At 37.1% G+C, this 27,472-nt stretch overlaps 3 protein-coding genes and 1 long non-coding RNA gene across 5 annotated transcripts in view; 3 read left to right on the forward strand and 1 right to left on the reverse strand.

The window, feature by feature from the left end:
- The window catches only part of LOC107087214 (collagen alpha-1(XXVIII) chain-like), a 54,352-nt gene extending 49,893 nt beyond the window's left edge, over window positions 1-4,459 (forward strand). The window contains exons 33-36 of one of the 2 annotated variants that reach the window (XM_015378662.1): window positions 1,308-1,558; window positions 1,929-2,154; window positions 3,665-3,859; window positions 3,941-4,459. In XM_015378662.1, coding sequence (XP_015234148.1) covers window positions 1,308-1,558; window positions 1,929-2,154; window positions 3,665-3,859; window positions 3,941-3,948 — 680 coding nt within the window. In that variant the 3' untranslated portion in view covers window positions 3,949-4,459. The remainder of the gene's footprint in view (window positions 1-1,307; window positions 1,559-1,928; window positions 2,155-3,664; window positions 3,860-3,940) is intronic. The other variant, XM_015378670.1, reaches the window with a different exon arrangement.
- The window catches only part of LOC107087227, a 13,294-nt gene extending 8,376 nt beyond the window's left edge, over window positions 1-4,918 (reverse strand). Inside the window, exon 1 of the long non-coding RNA XR_001481338.1 lies at window positions 4,747-4,918. This is a non-coding gene — a long non-coding RNA (uncharacterized LOC107087227). The remainder of the gene's footprint in view (window positions 1-4,746) is intronic.
- A 4,812-nt stretch (window positions 4,919-9,730) lies between these two features.
- Window positions 9,731-21,007, forward strand: LOC107086580 (kelch-like protein 41b). The gene is made up of 6 exons (XM_015377629.1): window positions 9,731-10,960; window positions 12,203-12,360; window positions 12,674-12,781; window positions 15,002-15,187; window positions 18,267-18,413; window positions 20,599-21,007. Exons 1-6 carry the CDS (start codon window positions 9,851-9,853, stop codon window positions 20,708-20,710), a joined length of 1,821 nt encoding a protein of 606 aa, XP_015233115.1. The 5' UTR covers window positions 9,731-9,850; the 3' UTR covers window positions 20,711-21,007.
- A 2,962-nt stretch (window positions 21,008-23,969) lies between these two features.
- Window positions 23,970-27,472, forward strand: LOC107086683 (2-oxoglutarate receptor 1-like). The gene is made up of 2 exons (XM_015377791.1): window positions 23,970-24,045; window positions 26,470-27,472. Exon 2 carries the CDS (start codon window positions 26,480-26,482, stop codon window positions 27,470-27,472), a length of 993 nt encoding a protein of 330 aa, XP_015233277.1. The 5' UTR covers window positions 23,970-24,045; window positions 26,470-26,479.

Below are 27,472 nucleotides of genomic sequence, written 5' to 3' on the forward strand. Positions count from 1 at the left end.
ACCTGTTCGCCATGCAGAGCGATGTTCTGTGTGAAAAAATACTTTTTGGAGATACATGATGAAGTGAAATGTTATCAGGGGTCAATCTGCACATCCACAGAGATATGGTGGCCACAGCACTTAGATGTGAGGAGCTAAAGAAGATATCATTGCTTCTGGATATTTCTACTACATTTCAAGCCTCCGGTGCCGAATTTTGAAAGCAGATTTTTTATTAATGAATCATCAAAACAACATATTTGGCATATTTGGGCAGCCCTTGGAGAGGGAAGGACAGGTGTGAAAAATAGTTACAATTTAAGTCAGAATTTTTTTGTAAAGTAGTGACATTTTTAAAGATTTTTTTTTGTGGATATGAATTATATTATTGTCAAATTGATTGTATTAGAAACACAAAAAAACTGTATATAAAGGAAAGGAATTTATACCGTATCACAAGGCTTAGCACACATTTCATCGTATAAAAAATGAAAATGTCTGAAAGGTAAAACTTCTCTCAGCCCAGCAAGTTTTTAATTATTTTGTTTTCATTTTAAATGTGACAAATCCCTTAAATTAAGAGTAAACTGATGAAAGCTGCTGCTTATTCTTTTAATAAACCATGTAAATTGTTATAATCTTGGGTTTATAACAAAGCCTCAGTGTACACATCTTTTGCACACAGTGGCCCTCAGTGTACTCAGGGGTCTTCTGTGTATGCTCAGACACTTGATAAATTAGAGGGAATATTGCCCTGGGGCCTTAAGCAGTGGCTTAGTTTGTTTATGACGTTTATGCCTTGATAACCTAAGCTAACATTTATAAAGACCCAACTCATAATTTAAATATAAAAATAATAGTTTCTGCAGTTTTTTTTTATAGTTACATTGAATATCCAGAAAAAAAGGACACCAAAAACTACATGTATTATAATTTTTAAGTTTAAAAAAGTAGTTATTTATCTATATTTAACTATCCAAAAATAACATCTTCCACAAGAAAATGAAGCCATCCTTTAATATTTGCAAGTTTTTTATCATTATGAAAATATAAATAAAATGAATGCTTTCCAGAGAGTAGACCTTCAGAAGCAATCATGAATGTTGATTTTTAAAATGTCTTGTAACAGATGCAGCTCTTAAGAGTTTTATTTAGATTAAGTAAATAAATAAAATGGCTTTTTGCATCGTAAAGGTTGCAGACATCTGTTTTATACCATATACACATTTTTTGGCTCATTTTCTTGTTTATTGATGGGCGTTTCAGGTTAACACTCATCTGATCTTACCAGCCCGTTTACTCCTTTACTCTCTTATGTTCATTCTCAGCTCTTGAGTCCAAGTTAGTCAGTCAGTTCTGTGAGGACGAAAATGGAGCCTTGATATACAACCGGATAACAAATGGCTATAACGGCCAAGGAAATAACGGCTACAATGGCAACAGGATTGGTACTGGGAGCTACGCCACTGGTGGTTATGGGTACAGGCCGATACCTCGGCCGGACCTGCTTAACGGCCAGCGGACCGGCTTTAACTCTGGATCTGGTACTGAGAGCAGTAAAGGATCCAGCACCATCCATGTAAGGAACACAGTACAGCACACTGCAAAAACAATCTAAAAAGGAGTAAAATGTCTTAAATTAAGTGTATTTACCCTTAATTTGAGGAGGTAAATAAGATTATTTGCCAATGGAATTAGTGTTTTTACTCTTAAAATAAGATAATTAGATATTATGCACATAAAATAAGACAATGCGATTGTTTTTTCTTATTTTGAATGTAAATTGTCTTGTTCCATTGGCAATGTGTCTCACTTACCTCCTCAATTCAAGAAATATGCACTTATTTAAAAAAATGACTTACTAAGATTAAAATTTTTTGCAGTACAGATATAGCTGTACATTACTGAAGCTCTCTAACACCACAGTAATCTGCTTGTTGTTTCCTCAGGTTGCAGGAGGACAGCATGAGGCCACAGTAATAACCAATAGAGGAAATGAACGGGGGGACACATTTAACCGTGGCACCTCAGACTATATAACTCCACCTCCTGCCAGAGAGGGATCCTCTGGTAGCAGAGTTTCTTCCTCATCCTCATCCTCTAAAAACATAAGCACCTCATCCTCAAGTGTTTCTGTGAAATATGAGCCTCCACCGCGGCCAGCTCTTCCTAAAGGTACACCAAACCATACCACTACTCTATACATACATATTTTTTGGGTTAGTTTTGCATTTTTGGTCTTTTCTCCCATAAGTTTGAAACAGAAAAAAAAGCTTTTACAGCTGGCAATTAATGTTTCCAGAATAAAAAGAATAAAAATGAAAAGAAAAAGCTCTAAATTTAGCTTGCAGCATATCTTTTAAATCTCAGACAAAGTTTTTGCATCTTTGAAGTAATGTAATGGGGAGTTTTGGAGTACTGTTTAATAAATTAACTGAAAATGAAAAGACTTCACCATAAAAAAGGATTTTTTTTTCTCTTTTTTTTAAATACGCGTATTTGCTCTTGACTTAAGTATGTAAATAAAACAATCCTGTCAGTGGAATAGGATTCTTATTTCAAGAAGTGTTATTGTAGAAGCAAAAATATGATTTGCATTTGTAGATAACTTACGTACTTGCACAAATATAGGGAAAATATTTCTATTTTATAATGTTTTACCTATTTTTAAATACATTTTTGCAGCTTAAGTCCCACTGTAACTCTGGAGGAACACCCAGAGCTTAGGTGGGAGAATCTTTTTAAAAGGACAATTAAGAAATCTAATATTAAGAAAATGTCATTAGAGCAGGCAGTTTTCCTGATGACTGGATGGCTGCAGTCTTTTTCCTTTTTTCTAAAATCCTGCATGTGATGAAAACCAACTAATCACTGTGAACACAACTACCTCCTATATGCTGGAGACGTGCTACATGGAAACTGGTCAGAGTTTATGGAAAGACATATAGAGGAAAGGAAACACAGAGAAATACTAAAAAATAAAACTGCTAAACTGTCAAAGGCAAGGCAAATTTATTTGTATAGCACAATTCAGTACAAAGACAATGCAAAGTGCTTTACATGATTAAAATATAGGAAAAAAAACAGAGCCAAAGACTCTGTAGAGCAATGGATAACATTGAATCAAATGTGAATCTATGGTTCCTCTTTATCCAGTGTGACTAAAATGCTTCCATGACAAAGAAAACTCCATTAAAAGGGGCTTTATGCACCCATTATATTAATCATTGCTGGTTTATATCTGAAATAAGTTTAACTCCCTCCAACCAGCCACAGCTGGGAAAATTGCATGAAAAATGAAGCAGGGATAAATGCTAATAACACAATGCTAAAACCCTCCACTTCTAACAGTTAAGTCAGAATCATTAGGGGTCTGCAGGAGCCCCTGCAGTGACGTGACATGATTAGAGCCTCTAGTAAAGTGGCGGTCTGGTGGGTTTAGTGAGCCGGTGGCAGAGAGGGCACAGCTTTGCTCGATGTATCGTCCATGCTGTGTGTGCAGCGAAGCGAGGAACAGTGAAGCCAATTATTTTTGAAGTAGTGTTGCTATTATCGTGGAACCGGCTTCTCCCTGAAGAAACGGAGCGGAAATGGTCACTCTGGGGGTAGACTTTTGAATATTTTGTGTGTGTGTGTGTGACTATGTGCGTGTTCTTACTCCTTATCACATGACATCTTCCTGCAGAGACCGTACCCTTGGACCCTCGCTGCGGGCTGGTTCTGGATCAGGGAACATGTCGAGAATATAACATCCGCTGGTATTACGACAAGCAGGCCAACGCTTGCGCTCAATTCTGGTATGGGGGCTGCGGCGGGAACAGGAACCGCTTTGACACAGAGGAGGAGTGCAAGAGGACATGTGTGGTTTCCAGAGTAACAGGTATACCTTCCTATTACTATACACGCATCACATCAATCTCTGACCTTCTACTGACCTTCCTTGCATGTTTTGTCCCTTCAGCAGCTTGAGCGAAGGCGTTCATCCTAAACCTGCTGTAGAAACGTCAAGGAGGAGTCGTAAAACGCCGCCATTTCCCAGCAGGTTACAGAAAGTCGGGTTCCAGTTTCTCAGGCAAACACGTGCACATTTCATTTTCTGGTATTTTATAACTTACCGCAGAATGACTTTGAAAAGGAAAAGTTTTTGTTACCATGGAGATCTTTGATCGTTGCTGCTCAGGTATACAGAGGAGGGCTCCTGTTTGCTCCAGCTTTCCTTCATCTACAGTTCTGTATGTTTTATTTCCCTCACACTCAGTGGTTACTGTGAACACAGTGAAAAGATGGACTGTTTGCAAAACGGAGATGATTAAAATCCTGTAACTTAACAGGTTCTGTCAGTGTTTTAAACGTCTTGGTTCGTCCTTCGTTTATTTACATGTTTGCTTCCATGTAGTCGGACTTTCATGTGATCTTTTAACCGATTTTGATGAGTATCTGTTCAAACATTTTGAAGGTATTGACCTTTTTTAAAAAAAAATATATATATATACTATTCTGGTAATTCTTTAAAGGAGATATTTTTACTAACTCATATTAACAGGATCAATTTGCAATACAGATTTATTTTCCTGAGTATTGTATGAATATTAGAATATTATGACACATTTGAACAGGTCTTTTACTCAGGATGAACGGATTAAAAAGCTTACAACTGAGTGATACTTTACATCATATATATATATATATATATATATATATATATATATATATATATATATATATATATATATTTACATATATATATATATAGATGTTTACCAAAACATGCATCTAGCTAAATCCTGGCACAGTTGTGGTTCGTAGAGACTAAATGCTGAAATTAAATCAACTAAACATTAGTTCAACTAATTATAAATTAAATGCACATTAAGGCTGCTAAGTTTTCCCTGATCCATAAAGATGTATTTTACTTAATACATGTCATATTACATGTGGTTAAGGCATTTCAGTGATTTTCTACATCATAAAAACTTCTATTTTGATCATTTGAGTGGAATTTTTTTTGTCATTAAAACAGTGTTTCAGTAGAAAAAACAAACAGCCAACCCACACCAGGACTTTTGGAGAAGATTATTCAGGAAATTGCATCTTTGAAGGGCCGCACCTCATTGTATTTTTGTACTGGCTACAGTCTAAAATCAACAATTTTGAATTAGGTCAAGAATATCTGGCCAGAATTATACCAGCAGCAGGTGTGTTGTGTGTTTTATAACCACTCCAACCTAAAAATAAAATAAAAATGCATATACATTTCAAAAACAATCTAAAAATTTGTAAAAAAAAATGTCTTAAATTAAGTGTATTTACCCTTAATTTGAGCAGGTAAATGAGATAGTTTGCCAACAGAATGACCAATTTTACTCTTAAAATCAGATATTTAGATAATATGCACTTGAAATAAGATAATGCAATTGTGTTTTCTAATTTTAAGTGTAAATTGTCTTCTTCAATTGGCAAAATGTCTCCTTTACCTCCTCAATCCAAGAACAAATGCACTTATTCTAAGAAAAAATGACTTATCTAGATTTGGATTTTTTCCAGTGTATTTGCTCCAAATGATGCTTCTTCTTGGCAATGAGGATTGCTTTCCTCACTGTAATTAACAGATATACTAAGCAACACCTCCAAGCAGGAATAGAGGATTGGGGTGAAGCTGACGGCTGTTGCACCCCTGCATCGGGAGGGAATGTCAGGGAGGCTAATTTGTGAGTGGGTGTGAAGTGTGTTAAGATTATACAAGGCTTGATATTCAACATCCCTGCTGTTTAACCCACCAGATGTGGCCGGCTCAAGTAGGTTTGCAGCATTTTTGAAACCTTTAGGTAACTGACCTTCTGTTTTTATTTAATTTCAGAAAAAAAAACATCACATGTTGAATTTATAATGGTAAATTTATCAGGTTACATGTTTGTCTTTAAAACCACAACTGCAGTATTTATCTAATTGTACTCTTACGCACACTGTGAGATCATAATGTTACACTTATCCAATTCAGAACTTCTTGAGAAACACCAAGAGTAGAGCTTTTAAAAAATAAAAAAATGTCTGAAAGATAGTGATTAAAAAGATCTTATGGTCTTTTCAAGGTGGGGACTTTTTGCACAATACTGTGCACACATTAACGATAACTTTCTATTCGTGAAACGATTTTGTACATTTATTTGTTTTCATTGCTATAAAATGTGACTTTTTTTCTGTTTTATCCGTTTCTTTTACTTGGAGTAATCTTTATAAACTGTCGCACATATCACCCTCTACTGGGCAACATATGTTTCATCCGCTGAATTAGACGCTTCAGATTCAGTGGGAGGCTGTTGGATATTTTACCCAGATGTACTGACTTCATAAATGCATAATTACTGTACTGTGTAATGCCTTGTTAAAAATGTCAACCGTTTAAATAAATCTGATCTTAATTAAAACATGTAAAAGTTTGTTGATAGGGGTTTGGAATTGGGCAAAGTTGGATCAGTCACCTGTAATTGAAGTCCATGTTTGATTAAAAACAAAATGTGATCCACTGACATCACATTTAGAATAAAAAATATTCATACACCTTTTCCACCTTTCGAATGCAAACTTAAATGTATTTTATTTGNATCTAAAAATTTGTAAAAAAAAATGTCTTAAATTAAGTGTATTTACCCTTAATTTGAGCAGGTAAATGAGATAGTTTGCCAACAGAATGACCAATTTTACTCTTAAAATCAGATATTTAGATAATATGCACTTGAAATAAGATAATGCAATTGTGTTTTCTAATTTTAAGTGTAAATTGTCTTCTTCAATTGGCAAAATGTCTCCTTTACCTCCTCAATCCAAGAACAAATGCACTTATTCTAAGAAAAAATGACTTATCTAGATTTGGATTTTTTCCAGTGTATTTGCTCCAAATGATGCTTCTTCTTGGCAATGAGGATTGCTTTCCTCACTGTAATTAACAGATATACTAAGCAACACCTCCAAGCAGGAATAGAGGATTGGGGTGAAGCTGACGGCTGTTGCACCCCTGCATCGGGAGGGAATGTCAGGGAGGCTAATTTGTGAGTGGGTGTGAAGTGTGTTAAGATTATACAAGGCTTGATATTCAACATCCCTGCTGTTTAACCCACCAGATGTGGCCGGCTCAAGTAGGTTTGCAGCATTTTTGAAACCTTTAGGTAACTGACCTTCTGTTTTTATTTAATTTCAGAAAAAAAAACATCACATGTTGAATTTATAATGGTAAATTTATCAGGTTACATGTTTGTCTTTAAAACCACAACTGCAGTATTTATCTAATTGTACTCTTACGCACACTGTGAGATCATAATGTTACACTTATCCAATTCAGAACTTCTTGAGAAACACCAAGAGTAGAGCTTTTAAAAAATAAAAAAATGTCTGAAAGATAGTGATTAAAAAGATCTTATGGTCTTTTCAAGGTGGGGACTTTTTGCACAATACTGTGCACACATTAACGATAACTTTCTATTCGTGAAACGATTTTGTACATTTATTTGTTTTCATTGCTATAAAATGTGACTTTTTTTCTGTTTTATCCGTTTCTTTTACTTGGAGTAATCTTTATAAACTGTCGCACATATCACCCTCTACTGGGCAACATATGTTTCATCCGCTGAATTAGACGCTTCAGATTCAGTGGGAGGCTGTTGGATATTTTACCCAGATGTACTGACTTCATAAATGCATAATTACTGTACTGTGTAATGCCTTGTTAAAAATGTCAACCGTTTAAATAAATCTGATCTTAATTAAAACATGTAAAAGTTTGTTGATAGGGGTTTGGAATTGGGCAAAGTTGGATCAGTCACCTGTAATTGAAGTCCATGTTTGATTAAAAACAAAATGTGATCCGCTGACATCACATTTAGAATAAAAAATATTCATACACCTTTTCCACCTTTCGAATGCAAACTTAAATGTATTTTATTTGTAGCTTTTTTTTAAAAAAATACTAAACCAAAGTATATGTGCTTCACAGTATGTGTGCATTTGTAGTTAGCCCACTTTACTCTGATGCCCTAAATAAAATAATGACGATTGAATCTATGGAAACTCATTGAATTGGTCCAAAGAGTCCACTTTTCAGTGAAAGACTGAGTTTTGTTAGAGAGCATTTTTGATTAAATTGGCTAAGGAAGACAGCAAACAGGTTAAGGTGAAAGTTAGGGATACATTTAAAGAAGGGTTATGGTATAAAATCATATCCCAGGCTTTAAACATCTCACAAAACTCTGCTAAATCATCATTTTAAGAGTATGGCACAACATGAAAACTAATAAAGTTATAGAGGCAGCCAACAGGTCAACATTGTTTATCAAAGCATGTCCATGTGGTAAAATGGCCCAGTCAAAGTTTAGATTTAAACCAATCAGTAGTCTCTGGTTAATTTGACACAAATTCAGCTGGTAGATTATAAAGTCATGGAACATTCCCTTCTATCTTATACTGTTTGTTTTCCGTCACACATAAACTGCTATAATAGAATGTAAAATTCAGTTTAATGATATGTTAAATCTCACTTTTCCTAAATGTCACTGTCGCTTTATGAAAGTAGTGGAACTCTCTTACGCACATCAGCTCTTCCCTTCTGCTTAAATTACATTTTAGAGGCTCCTCGACATGTGGCGTAGTCTGATCTATCTTTAGTGCACCCTGCAAGAGAAATGCTACCTTACTCTAAAGTCTTTTCAAACTTTATCAGGCTGCAGAAATACAACAGAATGAAAAAGCCACTTTCATTATGGCAGTTCCACCAGTTAGAGGGGAACATGGCTGCAAGCGAGCAGAAATCATCTGTGTCAGCAAAGGAAGGGGGGAAAAAAGTATGTCTAATTCTAAAATTATTATCTGCGACTGACGCGTTTTGGATGGAGAGCTGCTCAGTCAAACACACACTCTGCTTATTTGCGGAAATAGCTGCTTGCTCGTGTGACTCTCACCTGTTTTTCTCACAGCTGCCACGCTCAGAACTTTTTAGGTCCAATTATAGCACAGCGTTCTGCAGCTTTCGCTAATTAACACTGAGATGGGTAAAAAAGAAAACAAAGGCTGGGTGACATAAAGATAATTTTCTAAATCAGCTGTGCATTCACATGTTAGGATAAACAAAACTTATATCAGCAAAGTGTTAACCCAGCTAATGTGTAATTCATGAGACAAGAGCTTAATAAGAGTACGGCAGTTAAAAAGAAGGTTAATGATCAAAATTGTTTGCTATAATTTGAGAAGCATAAGTGTAAAACTTAAAGGGATCTTTAAATAATCAGAGACAAATCTTGTCTATTATAGAGCAGAACGTGTTTTCTTGTTTGAGGCCTTTTTGTTTCCTTTATAGGTGGTTCTATGGCTATAAACAGGAGGTAGACTCCATGCAGCCCTTCCACGTGGACCGAAATATGAATCAATTTCTAAAGATGAGTTTACCTTTTTAGATATGACATCAACTACTAACCTATCACCCCATTTATATTTAACTTAGGCTCTAAGGGGGCTATTTAGGTGCTTTGACACTATTGTCTTTGCTTTTAATGGATCACATGACACTCTGGGAGCTGAATCACTGTGGCATCAATATCCCAGCAGTTGCTACTTTCAGTCTGCAGCAGCAGGTGCTGAAGCCCAGGCCTGGACTGTTCTCTGATTTGGCCCATTGAGATTCCACTGAAGCTGAAGCATGCTGGGGTTAGTGGCAGCTATATTTAGAGGTGGGGGGATTAAATTGCTCAGTCTTCATGCTGGGAACCCTTTCTCTGTTCAGCCTTTTCCAGCCAGGACTGACTGCCAAAAGGACCTTTGGCGACCAACTCCTTCCATTGTCCGTAGATACTTTTGTTTTAGTGGCTGTTACCCCTCTTGACTAGCAATGGACCCCAACGCCATCAAGGAGGAGCTGCGTCTGTTTCAGAGCACCCTGCTTCAAGACGGCTTAAAGGAGCTTCTGAATGAGAACAAGTTTGTGGACTGCACTCTGAAAGTGGGCGACCGCAGTTTCCCCTGCCACCGGCTAATCATGGCCGCATGCAGCCCTTACTTCAGGGATATCTTCTTCACAGAGGATGGAAAGGAGGTGGAAAACACCAAAGAAGTGGTCCTAGAGGACGTCAACCCCTCTGTCCTGGACATGATTATCCAGTACCTCTACTCGGCTGAGATTGACCTCACTGATGACAACGTTCAGGATATAATTGCTGTAGCAAACAGATTTCAAATCCCCTCCGTCTTCACAGTCTGTGTCAATTATCTTCAGAAGAAGCTGTCGCTGGGTAACTGCATGGCCATCTTCAGGATGGGCCTGGTGCTCAGCTGTCCAAGACTTGCTGTAGCGGCACGAAATTACATTGCGGACCGCTTTGAGCTTCTTCATAAGGATGAGGAATTCCTCAAGCTTGCAGCCCATGAACTGTTTGCTATTATAGGTGGAGACTCGCTGAATGTTGAGAAAGAGGAGCTGGTGTATGAAGCGGTCATGTCTTGGGCCCGCCATGATAGGGAGAAACGTGTCAAGGTTTTAAAAGACGCCTTCAACTGCATCCGGTTCCGGCTGATGCCAGAGAAGTACTTCAAAGAAAAAGTGGAGAATGAAGAGATCATCAAAGCTGACCCAGAGCTCCAAAAGATGATTCAGGTCATCAAGGATGCCTTCAAGGGGAAACTCCCAGACAAACCTGCGAAAAAAGAAGGCGAGGAGGGGGCCGGCAAGGAGGGAGAGGAGGAAGACAGCCCATTCCCCGGGTTCCTCAATGACAACCGCAGACATGGCATGTTCGCCCGAGACTTCATCCTGATGATCAATGACACAGCGGCGGTGGCGTACGATGTCAATGAGAACGAGTGCTTCCTCGCTGCTATGTCAGAGCAGGTCCCCCGTAATCACGTTAGCCTGGTGACGCAAAAGAACCAGCTCTACATCATAGGAGGACTGTTTGTGGACGAGGAAAACAAGGACGTGCCTTTACAATGTTACTTCTACTTGGTGAGAATTCCTGAAATTACGCAGATAAAATGTCTGACATGCTGTTTAAACATTTAGCGTCCCAGATAAGACGGTCCTAAAAGATGAATGAAAGGGTTATTTCAGGAAAAACGAGGCAGTAAGCTTAGGATAGCTGGACAAGCACTGAATTCGTCTAAAAATCTTTAGGATTTTAGTAAATATTAGACATTATCACAACTTTTATTACATGCAACATAAGAATTGAAGAAATCTTTAGCTTTTAACGTAGTTGTTTAATTTGTCTCGCCATTGATAGCCCCACATTTAAGGGTAGGGGACAACCTTTTATTTCCAAGTGGATCATCAAAATTAGTGGTCCTCCTAATTGTCAATCATTCTGGTGATATGTTAATGTAAGACCGTCCTACATGCTCGCCCCCGTTAGCTATCTTTTTCTGTGCATGCGCACTTTCAGGCATATATCTGTGGTGAGCTGCAGTTTCAGACAGTCATTGAAGCTCAACTTTTTCATGCGGTTCTTTAAAAAATGGCCGAGGGTCGCAGGAGAAAAAGTGTCTATAAAGTGTATGAGAACAAAAGAAAGGCCTCAGAAAACGTAGATTTATCCCAGAATGCTTTGCGAGGAGATTTTAAAGAATTTGCAGTCACAGCGGCCAACTGTCGCCATAGGCTGTCGCTACCCGGCCGTGGGGGACTAATAACAAAGATGGCGCATGCACCGCATGGTGGAGGAGGAGTTAAGTGCATGTCATCATCTGTCTGAACGGTCAGTTAACTGAGTTTGCTATAAAGTCCACTATATAGTCCCCGCTGCATGTGGACACAGCTTGTATGAGCAATGAGAACAGCACATTTTAAACAGGGCATGCATGAGGAGAAATGGGCTCATGCACATTGCAGGTGCATTTTTTTTCAAGCCGAGAGGGCAGGTCTTTCAAAATAACCTCCATAATACCTTTAACTGACAAAATAAAGTTGTTGATAGTTTTTATGTTGTTACCAATTACAAAACATATTGGGAATACTTTTAAAATGTGTTTAGCTTCCAAAAGCCTTCTCAGTTGGTGTTAAAGTTAATCTATAAGCCCATTCAGGAACTCAGGAAACAACTAAACCAACTGAAAGTGTATCTTTTGGTGATAATTATTTATTCAGCATTAAAAGACAAGGGTATAAGGTATACAAAGGGTTTTATGTTCTCTATGCAGTCCCCCTTATGAAGGCTCTTATCTTTTATTGTGCCTTTTCTTCCCCTCATAGTTTGATCCCCTCTCATCTGAGTGGGTCGCCATGCCACCCATGCCTTCTCCAAGATGCCTTTTCAACATTGGGGAGAGCCAGAACCTGCTGTTTGCCGTGGCTGGAAAGGATCTTCAGACCAACGATTCGCTGGACACCGTGATGTGCTACGATGTTGAGTTAGTGGTATTACTTTTTTCCCTGCTATGCCTTCTTTTCATCTTTCCTCCCTCTTTTCCCTCTCTCTAACTTGGTGAGCGTATTTCAGGTGATAATTAACTTCAGGCGAAAAAAACCCTCTCTTTACAACTTAAAGTGTTTATAAATCTCACATACCTTAATTAGCTTTGCCTCATTTAGTACTTGCTAATGAATAACATGTAAATTTATGTGTAAGAAACAAAATGAAGAGTCAATGCTACAACCAAAGTGTTCGATAAATATGGATGAAGATATACCCAAATATAACGACACATCTGTTGCCTTCTTTAGGAAGATGAGATGGACTGAAAGCAAAAAGCTTCCTCTTAAGATCCACGGCCATGCTGTTGTGTCATACAAAGGACTGGTCTACTGCATCGGAGGAAAAACGGATGACAAGTAAGTGTGTTTGCACACATGCCAAGGCCACAAACTGCTGCTGTTCTCGATATTTCATCCAACAAGCCAGGAACGCTACATGCTTCACATCACAGACAAAAATTGCAGAGCCACAGTCCAGGGTTTTTCTAATACACAGCAATAATGGAGAATCCTGATCCCCTTTTATAGCTATAACACAGCTACTGTTTATTGCCACAGCCTGGGGATACAGCACTGGTGCACACAGTGCAATCACTGTGCTCTGCAGGAAGATTGACCTCTACAAACTTAATTTGATGTTATGGCAAATAAACTTACTGGAATTAAATTGTGTCACTAATTGTGCACCAATGAAATAATGCAGCCATTTTAGCTGTTAGTTACTCATTAAATAAGAAATAGTTTATTTTGCTTTACATTTCAAATAAAGTAGAGCTAAACTGAACTATTTGCTCAAAATATTACATTAAAGAATTGAATATAAAAGCAATAAAATATATATATTTTCAGTTTGTTACTGTTATGTTTTACAACCCTTTAATAATAGTGAACATTTTTGAACAAAATAAATTAAACACCCTTTTGTTACCTACTGCACGAATGGATTGGGGCTTAGCAGGGATTTGTAAAAGCAGTCATTTCCATAGCATAGTGCTGATTTTTTTTATAAACATAAAGCTACAACCATTCCCTAAATTTAACAATTGTGTGGTTTGTTGGGTCGGTATGTAACAGAAATGTATCATAGTGGTGGCCAGATGGGGCCACTAAAAATCTTGGGATGGCCACTGAAACTAAAACCAATAATTCCAGGGTTTCAATCTACTATTGTGGTAAACCTGCTTGTAGACATTATAAAGATGCCAAACAGATGGTATTTACACTGGCGAGTGGGGTAGCCAGTGGGGTGACCAGGGCATTGCACAGGGTGGCTGTGGCCACCTCTGGCTACCCCCTGGTGGTGTCATTGCTTGTTATTTGATCAAATGTTCACTGATTATAATATAATAAGAAATACCCAGGTTTTAAAGGGGTCATGGAATGCAAAACCGAGTTTACACCGTCATAGATGAGCAACAATAGTTCAGTGGGTGAAATGGACGTACAGAGAAGTTTAAACCCCATCAACACCTCCTTTCTCAGCAAATCTCACAATTCTAAAGTTGCACCATAAAACGGACGAATTCAAACGAAGTACCAAATTGAAGTCAATTCGGGGATGTTACTTTATTTAGTTGTGGTCTGTACTTTTGTCACAGCCTGAAATTGACATACAGACCAGCCCACTGGTTCACTGGCCCAAGAACATGAATAGAGGTAAATTTAAGACACCAGTTTAGCTGTTTAGCCTACAGTTGGGTTTACTTCTACAAGAATTACAAAGCAGGCAGTTTCTCTATTGAAAATGAGCCAGAACCAAGGGTGAAATTGCAGAGTTCCAGGCTGCATGGAGAAAGGGGAACATATTCAGTCTTCCCAAGGATCCGAATACTCAACATGCATGGATTATTTTTGTGTATCAGAAGATCCCTGCAAAGTTTGATGACTGGACTGGACTGGGCATTTCTGGAAGCACGGGGCCCCCATTGTCCAAGCTACTGGAGCTGATGGATCGGCTCTGCTGCACTGTAGTCGACCAAAATCCGGGAAAATTTTGAAATTCTCCCCGGACGTTTTTTTAGGTTTGAAAAGTAGGACATGTTCGGGGAAAAAGAGGACACCTGGTCACCCTACTGGTCACCCTACTATATCAACAATTTGATATTTCAGTGAGTGAGTGCTTGTTGCTATGATGCGTCTTTGCTCAGCAGCTTCGCTCGTTATAAACTAACCAATCAGCACACAGCTCATTTAAATATTCATGATCGTACCATAAAAGGAAGAAAACCTGTCGTTTCATTCTAGGGCTTTTAACCAGGCTTGCATTAGGGCTCATAGAACAATATGCCATTTTCAGCCCAACCAATGTTACACACCCTATTCAGAGACCTTGAGGACCATCACCAAATACCCTATAGAATCATTCTATGACCCCTTTAAGTTTCCACAGTCTAGTCTCATTTTAATGCTTGCATGTTTTATCTTTTCTTTTGTCTTATCTTAAAAGATGGATAATTTCTGATGTGTGATGCAAAATCACAACATTTGGAAATGAACTTGATCCCTGAATATTATCTGTTGTTTGACAGCTTTTCACCATCAGTATTACCCATATTTATTCCCTCTTGTGAACCACAGCAAAGCCCTCAGCAAAGTGTTTGTGTACAACCACAAGCAGTCTGAGTGGAGGGAGATGGCGGCCATGAAGACACCCAGAGCCATGTTCGGAGCAGTCGTACACAAGGGCAAGATCGTGGTCGCTGGCGGAGTGAATGAGGAGGGCCTCACAGCCTCCTGTGAAGCCTTTGATTTAACAACAAACAAGTATGTATGATTCATAAAAGGTCAAATAATCATTAATTTTTCACATTACTAACAGTTTTAATGTCTTCTATATTATAAAGCCTGTTATTGCGATATATTACAAAATACCTTTCTTTTCTAGTTTAAATAGTTAGAAATGTTTGGTTTACCTTTTTATGAATACAGTATTGCTTAAGTGCAATACAGCTAATTTATTCTAAAAATGTAATGGGTTCCTTTGCCAGTTAAACTGCTTCTTGTTTTCATTGGAAAAGAGGCAATTTGTGCTAATTCTAGTTTGTACAAAAAACTCTGGATTTTTTTGGGGGTGGTTTTGTTTTTTTTTGTGTGTATACTTGTGATATTTGTGCTCGTTAATCGGGTTATGAAAGAAAATAACTAACTAAATAATTAAAAAGGTTTGTTTATGTTTTCTAAGCCAAACTTCTCTAACGGTAGTTTAGCTATGGTAGATTCCTCTGTGGTCTACAGTTGTACTTATTTTTAACTTCTTGATTATTCTGAATAGCAGGAAAAAAAGCACAATAGCGGATGCAACAGCTCAGGCTGTATCCGAATGCCCACCCTAATCACTATATAGGGAACTATATAGTGATTACTTGATTATGCCATTTTAGATGACTGTCAGAACATCTAGTGGATGCATAATGCACCTTGAAAAGCAGTGATCAAGCATGGTCACTAGATGAGCGGATATATTCCAGCAGGCTTTGCTAGGAGAGCTCTCCTCGCAAAGAAATCATGGGATTTATTGTCACAGCGGCCCACAGTCTCTACCCGACAGCAGCAACAAAATAACAAAAATGGCTAGGCACCGTGCAAGGAGGCGGAGATATATGACCAACGGGGGGCAAAAAGTAGTGATCATCTGTCCGAACGGCCAGTCGCTGTTTTAAAGCGTTTAAAAATAATAACTTAGAATGCATGAAAATTACACTGGTAAAATGTTTACCTATATACAGTAGACATGCTAGACATCTTCGGAAGGCTTAGATTCTTCACAATTCAACCACCTAGTTCATTCTATGGACATAGCGAGCACCAAAGCACAATTAACACAGGTATAGCAGCATGTCAAAATGTAAACAAACAAAGCAGCCACAACAAGCAAGCATGACTTTATAACTGCTGTTCAAAAAAGAACTATTATTTTCTAGAATAAAAAAACAACTTTGAGTCATGTTTGAACTGATGCAGCTTGGGCTATGCTTTACTCACCCACTAGAAGGTGTTAGCTTTCAAATAATGTATCAAACAGGTAATTTGGGCTTACAGTTCCTCATTTATTTGCTTTTCAATTTGGGTATGCAAAATAGGCAAGAATTTCCCAAAAATGAGGTGGATATTAAGAGGTTAACTGAGTTCACTATAAAGTCTACTATATAGGCCCCGCTCTATATAGTGATTGAGGGAATACGGGGTTAGGGCGGACGTTTGGACACAGCCTCAAGCTCTTAGTTGTTTCCACCTATAATATTAAAACCTTATTCAAATCGTGTTTGAAGTACTAAATGTTCATGACCAACAAAATAGTTTTTTTCACAGTTAAAAGTAAGTCTTATTGACAGCATGAATTAATCAAGGTTACATTCTATAATGCTACATTTGTTAGCGGAAGCTATTGGTGCTGTCTGTCAGCCTGATCTGCTGCCATGCAAAAATCTGCTCTAATGGTGCCTTCATGTGGTATCGTAAATGTGGTGAATACCAAAATCCGACATCAATATTGCACATGAACACCCACTTATGCTGAAATTTCAACTGGAAGATAAAAAAACTTCATGATATCCGAGATGAGGTAAATGTTGACCTTTCAACAAGGCGGAGAGTGGAGAAACAATTTTGTATTGTGAATACTGGATTGTACTTTCCAAGCTTACATCCATAATGGACAACACCTTCCACCCTCTGCATCAGACCCTGTTTTTAAAAAGGAGCGCTACCACAGGTCATTCATCCCTACTGCCATTGGACTCTACAATGTGGCACTGCAATGGCAATTACCTGTGCAATATCTAATGTGCAATTACCATTTAATACCCTGTGCAATAACCCTATATAGTAATCCTGCTAAACAAGATAATTCAGCTATGTTATATATATATATATATATATAACATAGCTGAATTATCTTGATCAATTAAGTCAATAAAATTGTTCAATTGCTAAACGCTCTCTTCCATTGTGTTTGCACAAAAGGAGTTTTTCCTCTCCACTGTCGCTACAAGCATGCTTAGTGTGAGGGATTGCCTTCGAGTCAATGAGTCGATGCAATCAATTGGTTTTCCTTAGAAAACTTTGAATCAATCTGACTGTATGATCTGGTGAATTGTAAAGTGCCTTGATATGACGTGTTGTGAATTGGCGCTATAGAAATAAACTGAATTGAATTGAATTGCAGCCTAGCAACGAACCCCAAAGATGGTTTGTATGCTGTGGCATACATTTAAAAAAAAGAAAAATCGCCATTTAAAGCTGTGTCATTTTTAAATTGACCATTATTATTTTAATTTGATCAAATTTTGCATCCTATTCTTCTTGTAGCAGTTCATTTAGGAAGCGCAACTGTCTGGCCCAAGTAGCAGATAAGGATAATCTGTGGATCTACGATGTTTTTCTACTCTATTACAACAAAAACACTTGAGCACAAGTGGAAAATATCATCTTTAACATACCACATGAAGGCAGCGTTAGACCATAATGATTGGAGTAACATGCTTTCTGTATATTTGTTTGGAAATTGTTCCTAAAAGACATTGCTGTGTCTTGTAGAAGTGATTAGTTTCAAAGATATAGATATAGACTATTATATAGAGTTGGATCCTTTGGATAGATCTATGTTCAGCTGGAGTTGATGTAAAATAAGCTAAATACGTCTGTAAAATATAGTTTTAATGCAGGCGTTATCTAACCTCTTTACAGTTGCAAGTTCTAACTTATCCTGGAGCCAGATGGTGCTGCTGGCAATACTTCATCCATGTGAGATGAGGGGGATGGAGTTTATTTGCTCCAGGAAAAAAAACCTGTCTAATAACTGTAGGATGGTCTGAGCTTCTCTTGGTGTGCTGTGTCTCTGCAGGTGGGAACCCTTCACTGAGTTCCCCCAGGAGAGGAGCTCCATCAACCTGGTGAGCACAGGAGGCCTCCTGTATGCTGTGGGTGGCTTTGCTATGGTGCAGATGGAGAATAAGGAGGTGGCTCCCACAGAGGTCACTGATGTCTGGCAGTAAGTCTTCCAAGCTTTGGATGAAATACTTTTATACTTTATCACACAGATTAGACAAACTGTCTGAATAATAACAAATAAACCATGTAAAGACAGTATAAGTGATCTTTGTTTTAACGTCTCCTCTCTTACAGTGTTTTGGTTTAAATGTCATTTTATTTGCTTATTTTTCCCTCAATGAGTGAAACCAGTTAACATATAGAAAAACGTGATAAAGATCAAGAACAAGTGAAGCATATATTAATTAAGCCTTTATGGTTGAAATGCTAAAACTGGGGACCAATGTATGGAAGCATATTGCAGTCAAATAAAAGAACAAAAAAAAAAACTATTGTATTTTAGAAAAAAAAACAAAAATTTATAAACAAGATAACTTAAAATAAAAAAAGAAATTAAACATAATTTCTTTTTTACTTTGCAAGATAATCTTTCTGAAAAAGAATTTAAAAATCCCTGTTTTTCTTTAATCACGAGATAAACTGTAAAGAGACTGAAACAACAGTGCCCAGAAAGTAGGTGTGTTCACAAAGACAACAAATTAATAATGATCACATCTAAATAACCAAGAGACAAGAGATTTTCCCAGTGTCTCAATTCCAGAAGAAAGTAAAAACGATTTAAACTCAACAAACGGGACATGTTGAAGCTTCCCCAAAGGAAAGACTTCTTGCTTAAACATCACAGCAACAGAACATCCTCTATGAAATCACAGCAGAATTATCTCCTTCATTCATAAAAACATAACATTTTTGTTTATTTTATGAAAATCATCTTAATAATAAAAAAAAACAAAATATATCATCTCAGCACTAACTGGCAGCTGCTGCCTTTAATTAACACACGTTCTTTACTTTCTCAGCCCTATAATGATTTTACTTGCATTGTAGTACACAAAAATCCTGTTTGGGTTTCTCTTTCTGGAATAGTTATAACCCCTGTTTAATTCTATTGCAAAGTATATCAAGTATTATTATTTTTATTATGTATTATTTTGCTTTTCTTAAATAAAAGTAAAATTTTCAGGTTTATACCTATGTTACGGCCATTTGAAGTCTGTCAGCGTGCAAATAAAAAAATGCCAAAACATCCTTTTTTACTGTTTTATAAACAAGAAACCTCACATCTACATAATCATATTAACAAATTTTTCATATCAACTAATTTTTCAAACCCCACACATCAAAATAATGCAGACTAGCGTACACATTTAAATTATTTTAGTAATTATTAACAAGCATGTTTTATTCCATAATTCAACCTTTAGGTTTATTTAAATTTCCAATAAAAAGAAAGTTTTACAAATTCTTCGACATTTTGAATTATTAAAAGTAACTGCACATATACTTTGGTAGGTAACGAGTTACTTTCACTGACCAGTTACTGAGTTACTAACTCAGTTACTTTTTTGGAGAGGTAACTAGTAACTATGGCGGGTTATTATTAAATATATAATGTTTCATACGTGGTAAACTTTATGCCCATAAACAGCAGCTATATTACTGTTAGTGGTCTGGCTGTTAACTTCCTGTCTGTGTTGTTATCTCCCAGCTTTGTTTTTTCCTTTTGCTTTAAATCAAAGATTCAACTTTTTTTCCCTTTTTATTTAACCCTGGGGCTATTTGGAGTAATCAAGAAATAGTTTTTACTTTTTTTGTTGTTTTGTTTTTATACTTTCAAGGTGGACATTCATGCTGCATGCATTAATGATTTTTATTTGAAAAGAAAATGTGCTTATAACATCTTTTTCCATTCGGAGCTAAGAAATAGTCACAAATACATTTTAAATCTTCCCATTTGGACAGTTTTTTATTCTAAAGAAGTCAATTTTGAACACTTTTAAAATAACTCACTCTATTTGAACCCAATTTAAAAGGCTAACAGTGTATCTTTTGTTGCATTTTTCTCATTGTTTACAATATGATACCTTTACTTTTGGATGCTACACATGCTTGCAAGTTCAGCTTTAGCATTAGCACCCTGATTTCTTGACTAACAAGAAACATCCCTACACCTACTTTTCTAGGTTGGTGTATTTTATCATTAAACAATCTAAAATAAACTACCAGCTTTATTGCATTATAAATGATTAACAGGATAAAAGCTTGCATATATCATGTAGTTAAAGCTTAAACCTCATGGAACAGATATTGTTTTTAAGGTAAAATGTTTTCTTTGTGTCTATAAGGTATGAGGAAGACAAGAAGCAGTGGAGCGGCATGCTGAGGGAGATGCGCTATGCCGCAGGCTCCTCCTGTGTTTCTATGCGCCTCAACGCTGCCAGGATGCCCAAATTGTAGACAGAACCATTTTCCCTCTCAGCCTCATCTATTTAACAGCTTCCAAAGACTCCCTCCTCCTCCTTTTCCTCCTCCGAGCTGCTTCTAAGGCGATGGGTTGATCTTTGACATTAATATTTTCTCTGAACTCAGATGATTTTTATCTGTACAATAAAAGCTCCCTTCAGCTTCTCTTTCAAAGACGCCTCATCCCCTGAGCATAAAAAAAGAAGTCGCAATTTAGTTTGATCTCTAAATCTCTGTTTACACAATTTTAGCATGTCTTTTGTAAAAAATAATAAAAAAAAATATTTCTCCTTCTTGCCTCTGCCTTTGCTTTTTCTGCTTTTTTTATGTTGTTTTTTTAGGGCAGCTTGGGGCTGCAGGTAATGCATACTTGTAGAAACTTTCAGGTAAACATGGAGGTGGAGAAAAACAGCGACTATAGCCTTGACACTAAATGACTGGGTAATGATTTTTTAAACGAGGCTTAGGTTGGTGTCAAACTGGCTTCTGAGATAAAAACCAAAGAATCAGAACAGATGTCTGGTCTTTAACTCTGGCTGTAAATAAAATGTGTTTACTCTAACTGAAAAATTGTTTCAACTAATAAAAAAAAATATTAAAAAAAAACATTTACATGGATTTTAAACTGCTTTAGATGGCAGAGTTTAGCCTTGATGCTTTTTAAATTGATTCCTAGCATTTAAACATTTTTTTTTTTACCTGACGTCAGCTGTTTAAACTTGGACACCATTGGGTGTTTCACCAGGACACTGATCCCAAACACAGTTCAAAACTGCTAAAGACTTAAACTAATTTATTGTCATTTTGTGTAAATAGTGTGTATGCAAAACAAAATTTTGTTTATGCAGCTTTCCAACAGTAAATGAGCAGCCGCTTAGCGGTGAAAATCAACATTTCCATTTACAAAGTGCAGCAGTGATCAAAATGTTAAAAGTATGCGAGCGACATGGTGCAGAGGAACTGGCTGAGCATCAGATCTTTGGAAAAGCACTGACTTTAAAGGGTCTCAGTCATGTTAGCAAGCTTAGCCTACTAATATTCACATTGATGTCGAAATACAGCTTTTTTTGAGCCGGAAAAGAATTTATGCTATGGCCGCAGACATGGACATTACTGTACGCCGTCGCCATCAGCTAGTAGCCGACATATTAGATATATTAGTAGGGCTGCAACTAACGATTATTTTGCAAAAGAAACAAAACAACGAATAATTTTTTCGATTAATCGATTAATAACCGGATAGCCAAAGGCTCCCGAAAGATTATTTTTACTAAATTAAAACAAATGAAAACAAAAACGTTCCAACTGAAAAAGTCGGGAAAGAGAATATTAACAGACGAAAAAAAGTGTTTATATATTTTTTTGCAAATCTGGGAAAAACGACGCCGGAAAGGGAGTTCCCCGGCAACCAAAAGCAAGGTTTAAAAGCACCAAAAATCAAGTAAAAAATAAACCAATAACTAAATAACTGACGCTTATTTGACGCTTATAATAATTGATTAATCACAATTTAATATTTATCCGATTATTTGTGTCAGCCCTGTATATTAGATATATTTTTGTGCTTTTTTAAACTTAATATTGGGCTTTTCTTTTTACATTGTATTAATTTGTCATAGATAATTGATTAAAAAAAAATTCTAAAAAAAGACCAAAAACAGAAATATATAATTCTCCAAGATGGAACCATCATTTCATAAGAAACCCCTTTAAAGCAAAAGGAGGGACCTATTGATAAGGAAATGTGTAACATTATAGTATGTGACCTTTAATTGTGATGTAATTTTCTCTGCGGTGTGCTGAGAGATTTTTATCCAAATATTAACAGAGGGGTGCATATTAGGTGGGTGTCATTTTAACTTTGTGTCGATGGGAAAAAAAATCACAAAAGGTTCAGTTTTAAGCTGTTTTTTGAAGAAATTGTTTGGTATGTGTAATATTGTTATTCAAACCTAGGCAGTAGGTTTGTAGAAATTAAAGAGGATCTAGCCAATGGTTTCCCAGAAAGGCAAAATCTCAAAACTTTAAGATCGTTTTAAGCAAAGAAAATGACATAAAATAAAATGATTTTTTTTAGAAAAAGCAAATGTATTTACATGAACACAAAGTGAAACATAAATGTGAAATGGAAGGAAGATGCATGGTTTGAATAGAACCAGATATATCTGTATTTACAGCTGCTCAGCGGCGCAGTGGGCAGCACTGCTGCCTTGCAGCAAGGAGGTTGCTGCAAGGCCCGGGGTCTTTCTGCATGGAGTTTGCATGTTCTCCCTGAGCTTGTGTGGGTTCTCTCCGGGTACTCTGGCTTCCTCCCACAGTTCAAACCAACATGATTTTTAAGTTAATTGGCTTCTCTAAATTCTCCTTAGGTGTGAGTGTGTGCGTGAATGGATGGATTGGATTGATATCTGCATTTATAACCAGATTCCCTTTTTTCTATCACAAAAAGAGCTTAAACCTAGACTGGAAAGAGATAATCCACTGATTCCTGTCAGAAACTAGACTTTGATTAGGACATTTTAACAAATATATCTGTTTGAGCCAAACCACTGTAGTACTCCATTGTACTGTGTATTTAGGTTTACTATGAGAACTAGAGTATTAGTTTCCTCAGTTTTGGAAGATAATTGGATGTATGAATTTTAATGGTCCAATTTGATGGTAAATGATTAGTGTGTAATTTTTTTTAAAGCATTTGGAATAAAGACTAAACTAAAGTAAATAGATTCATAAAGGAATGCTGAAACCCCTTTAAAGATCAGTAAAAATACCAAGGTCCGGTTTATTAGAAACTCTTTGTTAAGAATCAAATGGCACAAGAAGACCTTTTTTTTAAATGGCTGCATAAACACAAACAGCTCTTCCTTTCTGCATATTTCCCACACCTCCTTGTTTTTCTTAAATGACACACCATGAGCATCTGTGCCAGATTTATGTTAACAGGTGTCAAAGTCTTTGAACCATGTGTCAGCCTGAGAAAAATTAACAAAGACCTCAATTGAATCACCTGTTTCCTGAACAAAGCAGCACTCAGGAGTTTGATTTAACGAGACAGAATAAATATCTCACTCTCTCACTTCTCCTTCATTTCCTGCAAACTCCTATGAAACCTGACCTTTGTCAGTTTTAAGCATGGCACAGGAATGTTGTCTGCAAATGGCTAAAGGTGATTCACACAACAGTGCACCTTGGAACTGAAATATCCTGGAGTTCCCCCCCTGGGTGTGGAAGGCTGAGTGGGAGGTGAAGAGATGAAGGAATGGAAGCAAAAACAAAGACGACACACTAAGGACTTGGACCGCACACTAATGAGGACACATTCATTTCAAGTAGGTTAAATATATATATATGTTTACTTGTATTGATCTGTGTTTTTCTGAAATTATGGGGCATTAATTATAACTGCAAATGAATGTTTTTTTTTTCCAATGTCCCATCGTTTTCAATGTGTGACTGTACGCAGCACATCTCCTCACATCCATAATAGGACAAGTTTCACAAGCAAAGCTACAGCTGTGATATCCTGAGAGGCTTTCACAGACCAAGCTGTTGACAAGGAAACGAGATACCGTTCGCTTCTTTCCCACTGAGGCGCTTTGATTGCTTCCTTTCTTCCCCGCTCTGCTCACCTCTTGCTTTTCAGTCCTGCTTCCTCTTTCCTTCCTCTGCAGTAATTGCTGCTGACCGTCTAACGACAGGTATGGGACTAGAGCTTTACTTCTAGTCTGTTTTTAATGTCAGTTGTTATTCGTACAACTTTGTTGGGTCAGCTGTAGATAAAAGCGACAAAAGCTGACCTTCAACCAGATGGTTTGTGACCCTAAAATGCAACCGTTTTCCATATGATCATTTTTAGAGTACGATACTCTATTTGATTTATTTTCCTATCTGTTATCTTCATGCACTTTTCTAAGGTGCACATTGTGTGACCACTTCTACTATAACCTTTTGCAGCTGTAAACACCACAATTTCCCAATTGTGGGACAATAAAGAGATTTTCTATTCTATTCTAATCTATTCTATTTTATTTTTCAGTATTTTATGGACAATTTCGTTTCAATTGCTGTAAATACTGGTTTATAGGGATGATTTGTAGCTTTTTCTTGTGAACGATGATGAAATTCTATCGTCAAATTAGTCAATATTCAAGTATGTATTAATAAAAATAGAACAACAGACAAAATAGGTCTTTTTTTGTAGCTTAATCTTACTAAAACAAAACAATACCTGTAATATGAGAGCATTCATCATCCATTTACATTAATAAAATAATTAGATTTCAAACCCGGTTACATTTTCTAAACTCCAACAATTATCTAAACATATTTTGTTATTTTGCTCAGTTGTGTTTTGTTTTCTTCATATTTTTCTTTTTGTTTCTTTCTATCAGTCATAAAAGATTCGATGTTAATGATCAGTGTTTGCTTAATTAGAGAGGCAAAGCTATTTATATTTAATTTAAAGTCTTTCTCCAAACTGATTAAACAAACATATATTTTTTCATTTAAATCAATGCATGATGTTTGACGCGTTTTATTTAAGTATATCTTAATTTTTGTTTCTAGATTTTATTCAAAGCTTAATTACACACATTTATTGTTATTAAACCAACCTATATTTTTTTAATCACATAAATATGCCTAATTATCCCTCATACTCCACATTTATTTGCTGATCAGTTTGTCCTTTAACATAAAAAAGAATGTTAATTTCGAAAGAGATATATATTGAAATTAAAACCTGCCCCTGATAGCATTCTGTGTCATGAAAGTCTAAATTTAAATTAAACAAGCTAAAGTTGAACACAAACCTACATTTTTATTTTAACCCATCTACTCTCTCAACCACAAGCGACAGCTTGATATTAACATGTTACTTTAGCTTGATAGATAAATACTTTCAATTGCAATTGAAGAATTTATTAATTTTAATTAGAGAAACTTTTGTATTAAGCATTTAAGGAATAAAAGAGGATTTTCTGGAATTTTTTAAAAGGCCGGTCCTCTCCACTTTATATAAACAATGCACATGCACAACCTTTTAACCGCTCCCAAGAGGGAACGCTTTTAAACGCTAACGAGAGCATGGACGTCATCTTTACAAGTCGTCTCTGCGAATAACCACGACTAATCACCAATCCCTGCAAATAAGACTACTGGTTAATTAAAATAAAATAAAAAATCATGAGCTGCAATGTAAGCTTGGACATGTTTGCCGGGTTATCCACCGTATAATGATGCAAATTACAAAATAAATAAACTTATCTGCCCTGGAAAGTTACAATATAGATGTAGATAACCTTTTCCAGCAGTGATGTGAAATGGATTTCTCCAAATAGCGTGCTAAATTTATCTGTTGAATAGAAACTTTGCAGCGGAAGCCAGACCTGTGCTTTCATTGTACGCCATCGTATTAAAGAATCTCCCAAAAAAACTCTGGTCTTGTTTCTCTCTTCTGTGGCCTCTCTCTTCTTCTCATACACTTCGTAGACTTGTAAATATATCACCAGAATGATTGACAGTTAGGAGGACCACTTATTTAGATGATCCACCCGGAAATAAAAGATCTTCCTCCAGACATTTAAAATACTAGTTAGCATCTATCAAATTTTCTTTTGGCGTTAGCTTCATTTTAGTATTCGCACTCTATGCAGTTAACACAGAGTGACGCTTCCCCATATATACAAAAATTAAAAGATGAATATTTCTTTTTACTGGTTATAATCTGTTTTTTTTATTTATTTATTAAACAGGGTTTTTTCCATGGCTGGTCTCAACAACAGCTGCACTTTCTTGGACGACTTCTTGAAACGTTACTACCTGTCAGCCTCTTATGGCATCATCTTTATCGTGGGTGTGATCGGGAACTTAACGTCCATCAGCATCTATCTGACAAAGCTGCGCCCGTGGAAGAGCAGCAGCATCATCATGGTCAACCTGGCGCTTACGGATCTCCTCTACGTCCTCACCTTGCCCTTTTTGGTCTACTACTACAGCAACGGGGAATCGTGGATGCTTGGAGACTTCATGTGCCGCTTTGTGCGTTTTGCCTTTCATTTCCACCTGTACGGAAGCATCCTGTCCCTGACCTGTGTGGCGGTTTTCCGTTTCTTGGTGGTGGCCCAGCCGCTGAGGGTGGCACAGCTGCAGCAGAAGCATTGGGGCGCTGCTGCTTGCCTGGTAGTCTGGATTGTTGCTGCTGCTGAGGTCACACCAATGCTCACTATCATATCTCTGACCCATGATGATAACAACATGACCTTTTGTGTTGACTTTGCTAACACAGAAACAGACGGCAGCATTAGGATGTATAACCTGTTGCTCACTGCATTTGGGTTTGCTCTACCCTTAGTGCTGGTGTTCATCTTCTACATTGGGATTGTTAAACGGCTCGCCAGGGGATCCAGCCCCACCTCTTCCTACAGGATGCGTGCGCGCCGTGTGACCATCCTCATCCTGCTGGTGTTTGTCATGTGCTACCTGCCTTATCACATCTTGCGAGTCCTGTGGGTAGAAATTCGAATGAGCTCTACAACCCAGTGCACAAAGTACATAGTGCATGCAGCGTACATTATCTCCAGGCCTCTAGCAGGACTTAACACGTTCTTTAACCTGGCTTTGTACACCCTCTCAGGTGATAACTTCAGGAAGGCCTTTCTGGACATTTTTTGCCGGGAGCAATGGATCAGCAAGGCAAGATCTCTGCTCCACCTGAACATTAATAACCGAGCAGAGAATGGGACGCCTGCTGCATGA

Source organism: Cyprinodon variegatus, unplaced genomic scaffold (assembly GCF_000732505.1).
Source record: "Cyprinodon variegatus isolate N-32 unplaced genomic scaffold, C_variegatus-1.0 Scaffold9, whole genome shotgun sequence".
NCBI classification, from domain to species: Eukaryota; Metazoa; Chordata; class Actinopteri; order Cyprinodontiformes; family Cyprinodontidae; genus Cyprinodon; species Cyprinodon variegatus.

What these genes read in the sequence shown, in the direction of transcription:
- LOC107086683 (XM_015377791.1), top strand. Translation starts at nt 26,480, where the DNA reads ATGGCTGGTCTCAACAACAGCTGCACTTTCTTGGACGACTTCTTGAAA.
- LOC107086580 (XM_015377629.1), top strand. Translation starts at nt 9,851, where the DNA reads ATGGACCCCAACGCCATCAAGGAGGAGCTGCGTCTGTTTCAGAGCACC. An exon ending in TACAATGTTACTTCTACTTG is followed by an intron (nt 10,961 to 12,202) that starts GTGAGAATTCCT and finishes TTCCCCTCATAG; the next exon opens with TTTGATCCCCTCTCATCTGA. An exon ending in TTTGATTTAACAACAAACAA is followed by an intron (nt 15,188 to 18,266) that starts GTATGTATGATT and finishes GTGTCTCTGCAG; the next exon opens with GTGGGAACCCTTCACTGAGT.